Consider the following 7,722-nt stretch of genomic DNA (forward strand, 5'->3'; position numbering starts at 1 on the left):
GTGGCATGGTGGATAAGGGCACTGGATGCCCACATGGCTGACCGCGGTTCAAGTCCTGGTCCTGGTGGCTTGCTTTCTCGCTTTCCCTTTCTCTCTCTCTGGTCAAATGAAAAAATAATAATGATAATAATAACAGATGGAACTAAATAAATAAATATTTCTTTTTAAGAAAGAGAAAGAATGTAAATTAATTAATTTTGAAAAGTTTCAGAAAAAAGAGCTCATGTAAAATACGTGTAATGGGAAAATTATGTATGGATTTCAGAAAGCTTTTGTACCAAAATAAATTCATATTTTAATCGTAAAAACATAAAATTAAATTTAAAAAGAACAAAGAAAGAAAGAAAGAAATGAGGGTAACAACATAGAGAAGAAAGAGCATCATTTGATGACTCGAAGGCCAGTTTAAATCCAAGTTCTGCAGCTTACTGGCTGGATGACCCTGGGCAACCTTTAACTCCTCTGAGCCCCAGCTGCCAACCTGAAGTGAAGGTAGTCATGCTGGCCTCAGAAGGTTGTTACAAAGATTAACGGGTTTCAGAACCAGCAGTTAGCATAATTGCTATGTCGCTGGACTCCCATGTAGTTGACTGCGGTTTGAGTCCCGGACCCGGTGACTTAAACTCATGCCGGGTGCATATGTGTGCGTGCCCAAGATCCCGAGAGGAGAATGGAAGAGAAGGGATTGCGGCGTGGCCATCCTCCCTGGTGGGTGGTTTCTCACTTTCTGTCTCTCTGTCTCTCTCTGTCTTTCTGGTGAGTGCACGCGCCCTATAGCAAAAAACCTGCCCCCCACCCAAAAAAAAAAAAAAAAAGATTAGCGGGTGTCTCCTTAACATCCCAGGATGTTATTACCAGTGCTCTGACCCACTGAGGGGTTCCTGAGGTTCCCAAGCCATCTAACTCTGTCCTGATGTAGTCCACATGCCTTGTCACCCTGGGAGAGAGCGACCTGCACAAGGTGACCATGAGGATCATTAACAGGCATGCTCCAGCTTGCCAACATTTCCTTAGCATTTTCTACTGCCTTAACCTGAACTCAAAATGCATTTGTCCAGGGGTGCGAGTATACGTGACACTGCACAGAAATGAGAAACACAGCGACAACTAAATGATAGTCAAATACCTGCATTTAATTAAATCTTATGTGTGTGTATGTGAGACAAAACACTTAGAGTGGAGAGCTGCTTCAACAAAGAACAAAAGATGAATGGGAATTCGTAAAAATGAATTTAAGAAAAATTCCATTTGTGGGACCAGCAGGTGGCATGCCGATTAAGGCGCTTGGCTTCTGCATGGCTGACTGTGGTTCAAGTCCCAGACCCGGCAGCTTGAAATTCACACCAGGCACACGTGCGTGCATGCCCAAAATCTTGAGAGGAGCATGGAGGAAAGGGTTTGCGGTATGGCCATCCCTGATGAGAGGTGACTTCTCACTTTCACTCTCTCTGTCTCAGTCTCTCCAGTGAGTACATGTGCCCTATAGCAAAATATCTCTCTATAAAAAGAAAAGTTCCATTTCTTCATTCAAACATTACTTAGCGCATATCAGGAAGTGAAATCTCATCGTGACAAGAGTGGCAGGTTTGAGGTGAAAATGCCCCAGCCAGTGAGAGGAAAGCAGCGTCTCCTTCAGAGAGTACTCTATATAGTCATCGAATAAAAATGCTGACCCCGAGCATGTGGCATAGTGGTTGAGGTGGCTAGATCCCACATGGATGACTGTGTAGTTCGAGTCCTGGACCTGGTGATTTGAAAATCACACTGGGTGCATGGGCCTCCGTGTCTCAAATTCCAAGAGTCGAATGGAGGGGAAGGGATGGCAGCATGGCCATTTCCAGGGGGAGGGTGACTTCTCACTTTCTGTCTCTCTCCAGCAAGTACATGTGTCGTACAGCAAATAAAAATAATAATAATAATAATAAAAAGAAAAAAGAAAAGAAAATGCTGATGCCTTCCACCAAGTAATTCTCTTAGTCTTTCCTAAATGTGTCATCTGAAGTCATGACATATTTTTCTAAAATGTTTTTCTATGTAAAAATACTTCAAGACTTGGGACCAGCAGTTAGTGTAATGGCTATGTCGCTGGACTCCCACATAGTAGACCGCGGTTCATGTCCCGGACCAGGTAGCTTAAAACTCATGGCAGGTGCGTGTGCATGTGTGCCCAAGATCCTGAGAGGAGAATGGAGGAGATGGGATTGCGGTGTGACCATCCCCCCTAGGGGGTGATTTTTTGCTTTCTGTCTCTATGTCTCTCTCTGTCTGTCTGGTGAGCGCACGTGCCCTATAGCGAAAATCTCTCAAAAAAGAAAAAAAAAAAAAAAAACTTAAAAAAAAAGGTTGTTTGTTTTTTTTTTTAACCTGGAAGAAAATAATGTTGATAGGGACAACCTTGAGTGAATGCTTTTTCATTCCTTCTTTGTACTTAAACTTATTATACTGATTGTATTTCTTCTATTAAAAAGTACTATTTTTTTTTTATAAGAAAATCACAAAAAACAAGCACGAAATAGTAACCATGAAAGCAGAAGGTTAAACAGGAAAGAAAGTTCTCTAGGTTCTCCCACGCTGTGGAGACAATTCCCTGCTATGGTCTTAAGTATAGAAAGAAGAATTTCCTCCTGAGAACTTGGCTGGTCAGTGCGCCCCTGAGAAGGGGAGAAGGGTAGGCCAGGAAAATACACTCGGGGAACTGCAGGGACAGCAGAGCCACCACCTGGGCTCAGAGGAAATGCCAGCACTTGGCGTCCTTCCCTGGGGCACTGCCAGGCAGGCTCTCCCGGTCTCACACACAAACAAGAAGCTATCCCAGACCGGACTTAGGGGTACCTACAGAGCCCCGGCTACCGCAGACTAACAACAGGTGCAGGGAACAAGCCAGGCGCTGCCCAGAGACACTCACCTGGAGGTAGATTGCCGCCTCTTGATAATTCATTTCCCAGTTGGGTCTGCTGGGGCTGGAGGGGGAACTCTCGCCCCTGGAGCTCAGACCGAGGGCCTGGGAGTCATGGATGGTATAGCTGCCCCCATCTGCAGGGAAGAGGAGAGAGATCCACTTAGAACTCGGCTTACAAGAGGAAAGACACCATCCGGCAGAAGGAAAAACTGGCTGGCATGTCACGCGCTCCTCCATGAAGCCCGCTAGCTCCGAAGTCAGCATGGCTGGTTAAACATTTTCCTTCTCTCGTTAAGTGAGAAAAACAAGTACCAGAGAAGATACGTAGGATGGAGTTTTGATTAAAAAAGGGAGGAAACAAGAAAGCATACATTTATCTATATATCTTCATACACACACACGAACACACACGCACACGTACACACACACACGAAGGAGAATTAGAACTAGCAAAGTTGATTACCTGCGAGGGGTGTGAGGAATGGGGTAGAAATGTCACTTCAAGGAGTACCTATTTCATATCCTTTTAACTTTTGGAAGCATAATATTCTACTTAATCAAAAATTTAAAATAACCAAGGCCAGCCCCATAGTGCAGCAGTGAAGCCCTATGCTCAGGGAGCCAGACCCCCACACAGATGGCTGCAGTTCAAATCCCAGGCCCAGTGGCTTGAAAAACATGCTAGATTAAGGTACTGGATCCCACATGGTTGATTGTGCAGTTCAAGTCCCGGTCTTGGATCTGGTGGCTTGAAAATCACAGTGGAGGGCAGGGGGAGGGATCAGCAGGTGGCGTGATGGTTAAGGCACTGGGATTGTTTTTTTTTTTGGAGAGGTTTTTCTTTTTGCTATAGGGCGCGTGGGCTCGCCAGACAGACAGAGAGAGACAGAGAGACAGAAAGCAAGAAATCACCCCCCAGGTGGGATGGCCACACCACAATCCCTTCTCCTCCATTCTCCTCTTGGGATCTTGGGCGGGCACACACGCACACGCGCCCAGCGTGAGTTTTAAGCCACCAGGTCCGGGACACGAACTGTGGTCGACTACGTGGGAGTCCAGTGACATAGCCATTACACTAACTGCTGGTCCCAAGGCACTGGTTCTTTACCATACAGTTCGAGTTCTGGAGCCAGCAGCTTAAAACCCACACTGGGCATGTGCGCGTGGGTGCCCAAAATCCCAAGAGGAGAATGGAGGAGAAGGGATTTGGGTGTGGCCATCTCCCCTGGGGTAGTGATTTCTTGCTTTCTGCCTCTCTCTATTTTTCTCACATGCCCAATAGCAAAAATCTCCCTAAAAAAGAAAACCACACTGGTGTGTGACTGTGTGTGCCCAGCCTGATGGAGAAGGAAGTCCACAGAGAACACGGCACTAACTAAAACATAACGCTGGCGGCACCCCTGCATCCAGCCTCACCCCTGGATCCTGACCTTCCCATACCTGGCTGATGAGGGTCCGAGCTGAGTCTGTTTGACTTGTGTGCATCACAACCGTCACGCGTCTCTACTGACATGCCTGGTAAGCAATGGCACCACCCACTTGTTAATTTACTGGGAAGGAGTGATCTAGGATGAAAATCTGGTCCCCCCATTATCCGCACTGAAATGATGCACCTTGAGGACCACAGAATCAAATTTTGGATACTGAGCTTTGCACGGCTGATAGGAAACAAGAATGTAAGACACACAATCATGCAGGAAAGGGCTGGAAAGTGAGTGAGTTCACAAGACTACTGGGCCACAGAAGGTCCTTCTAGAACTCTGAGACAAAGGCACAGGTTACAACTGGTTTCGAGTCCTTCCCCACCCTTTTTTTATTTTTTAGAGTTTTTGTTTGCTTTTGTCTCAGAGAGCATGTTCTCACCAGGGAGGGGGATGGCCACACCATAATTCCTTTCCCTCCATTTTTCTCCCAGGATTTTGGGCATGCACACACATGTGCCCGGTGTGAGTTTCAACCCACCAGCTCTAGGACTCAAGCCACAGCTGGCCATGTGGGAGTCCAGTGACGTAACCACTAAGCCATCTGATGGCCTCTCCCCCACTCATTTTTTAGAAGTTTAATTGACAGGCCAGTAGGTGGCATAGTGGTTAAGGTACTGGACTCCCACATAGTCAACTGCAGTTCAAGTTCCAGACCCAGCAGCTTGAAACTTACACCAAGCACCTGTGCATGTGTCCCCAAGATCCTGAGGATAATGGAGGAGAAGGGACTGTGGTGAGGCCATCCCTCCCAGGGGTGATCTCTTGCTTTCTGTCTCTTTATCTCTCCAGCGAGTACACATACCCTATAGCAAAAATCCTTCAAAAACCAGAACACACAACAACATAATTGAATGCACATTTTTAATGCATACGACGTGTATGCCTGCAAACCCATCACTACAATCAAGACAACATAGCCATCACTACCTCATGACTGCCTACCCTCCTTCAGGTAACCACTGATCTGCTTTCTGTCGCTATTAGAGAGGTGTACATCTCTGAGGATTGTATATAAGTGGAATCACAGTGTGTGAACTCTTTGTCTGACTTCTTTTACTCAGCATAATTAATTACTTTGAAGGTACCCGTGTTGTATGCTGCCACCACAGGTGGTGCTGTGCTGTTGCTGAGTAACAGTCCACTGGATGAATGCACCACGGTTTATCTGTTCATCGGCGGATGGACGTTTAGATTGTTGCTGATTTGGGGCTATTTCCAATGAAACTGCTATTGAGTTTAGAAAGTATTTCTTGCTTTTCAATTTTCGGAAAGAATCTGTGTCAAGTTGGCTTTATTTTCTTATTAAATATTTAGTGGACTTCACTGGTAAAGCCAACTGGACTTAAGAGTTTTCTCTGCAGGGAAGTTTTACTATAAATTCAATTTCTTTAATATTACAGATATAGGGATATTCAGGCTTTCTATTTCTTTTTTCTTTTTTTTTTTGTTGTTGTTTTTGTTTGTTGTTTTGGGGTTTTTTTTGGTTGTTTTGGAGAGGTTTTTCACTATAGGGCGCATGCATTCACCAGACAGACCGAGAGAGAGAGAGAGACAGAAAGTGAGAAATCACCCCCCAGGGGGGATGGTCATGCTGCAATCCCTTCTCCTCCATTCTCCTCTCGGGATCTTGGGCACGCCCGCACATGCGCCCGGTGTGAGTTTAAGCCACGGGGTCCGGGACGCGTGGGAGTCCAGTGACATAGCCATTACGCTAACTGCTGGTTCCCAAGGCTTTCTATTTCTTATTGAGAACGCTTTGGAAGCGTATGCCTTCCAAGCAATTTGTCCATTTCATCGAAGTTGCAGAATTTATTGGAATAAAGTTGTTCTTACAGTCCTTTATAATTTTTTATATTTCTGTTCAATCCATGGTAAGATTACCTCTTTAGATTCTGATATTGGAAACTTGATACTGAAATTTGTTTCTGATATTGGAAACTTCCTTTTTTTCTCTCTCTTCTGATCTGACTCTAGGTTTATCAGTTTTATTGATTTTTCTCTCAAAGAACCAGTGTTTTATTTCATTGTTGTCCTCTGCTTTTTTTCTGTTTCCTATGTCACTGATCCACTGATCTCTATTATGTTCCTTCTTTTACTTAGTTTGGGTTTCATCTGTTCTTTTTCTTGCTTCTTAAGTTGGAAGCTGAAATCATTCATTGAAGCCCTTTCTTCTAATAGGTGTCTAGCGCCATAATTTATTTTATGAACAATTTTAGTAGCAGCCCTTTTTTTTTTTTTTTTTTCTCTTTTTAGGTTTTGGGCATAGGATGCATGTGCTCACTGGAGAGACAGAGAAAGACAGAGAAAGGGAAAGTGAGAAATCACCTTCTAGGGGGAATGGCCATGCCATAATCCCTTCTCCTCTATTCTCCTTCTGGGATTTTGGGCACACATGTGCGTATGCCTGGTTGAATTTTTCAAGCTGCAGGATCTGGGACTCAAACAGTGGTTGGCCGGCCATGTGTGAGTCTAGTGTCTTAACCACTACACCACCTTCTGGCCCCAGGGGCCCACAAACTATATGTTTTCCTTTTCATTCAGCTTATAACACTGCCTACATTTATTTCATTTCTTCTTTGACCTAGGACTTATTTAAGAGTGTACTGTTTTGTTTCCAAATATTTCCTGATATCTTTTTGTTATTAATTTCTAATTTAATTTGATTGTGATCAGAGAATGTCCTTACATAAAATGACTCATTTTTAAAATACTCTTTCCTCGGGACCAGCAGTTGACATAATGGCTATGTCGCTGGACTCCCATGTAGTCAACCGCAATTCGAGTCCCAGACCCGGTGGCTTAAACTCACTCCAGGCGTATGTGTGTGTGTGAGTGCCCAAGATCCCGAGAGGAGAATGAAGGAGAAGGGATTGCGGTGTGGCCATCCCCCAGGGGGGTGATTTCTTGCTTTGTGTCTCTCTGCCTCTTTCTGTCTTTCTGGAGCGTGCACGTGCCCTTGGTTAGCGACGCTACCCATAAAGAAAAAAAAAAAAAAAAAAAAAAAAAAAAAAAAAAAAAAAAAAAAACCCAACCAACCAAACAAACAAAAAAAACTCTGCAAAAATATATATAAAAATAAAATAAAATAAAATAAAATAAAATACTCTTTCCTCATAAATTCTTTAACGCCCCAGAATGTGGTCTTGGCAAATGTTCCATGTACACAATAAATAATCTATCATTCATTAATAGGTCAAGTTAGTTTACAGTGTTACTCGACTCTTCTATATTCTTAAGAGATTTTCTAGCTATTTGTTTTATAAATTAATAAAAGGCTATTGCTGGGACCAGCAGTTAGCGTAATGGTTATGTCGCTGGACTCCCATGTAGTCGACCGTG

The 7,722-nt window shown here is 44.1% G+C and overlaps 1 protein-coding gene across 1 annotated transcript in view; it reads right to left on the reverse strand.

The window, feature by feature from the left end:
* Positions 1-7,722, reverse strand: part of TPCN1 (two pore segment channel 1) — a gene marked incomplete in the record, with an annotated part of 99,292 nt that overhangs the window by 48,599 nt on the left and 42,971 nt on the right. Inside the window, 1 exon segment of the mRNA XM_027773129.1 lies at positions 2,906-3,033. Within this exon segment, the coding sequence (XP_027628930.1) occupies positions 2,906-3,033 (128 nt within the window).

This window comes from Tupaia chinensis, unplaced genomic scaffold (assembly GCF_000334495.1).
Source record: "Tupaia chinensis unplaced genomic scaffold, TupChi_1.0 Scaffold000323_1, whole genome shotgun sequence".
NCBI lineage: Eukaryota > Metazoa > Chordata > Mammalia > Scandentia > Tupaiidae > Tupaia > Tupaia belangeri.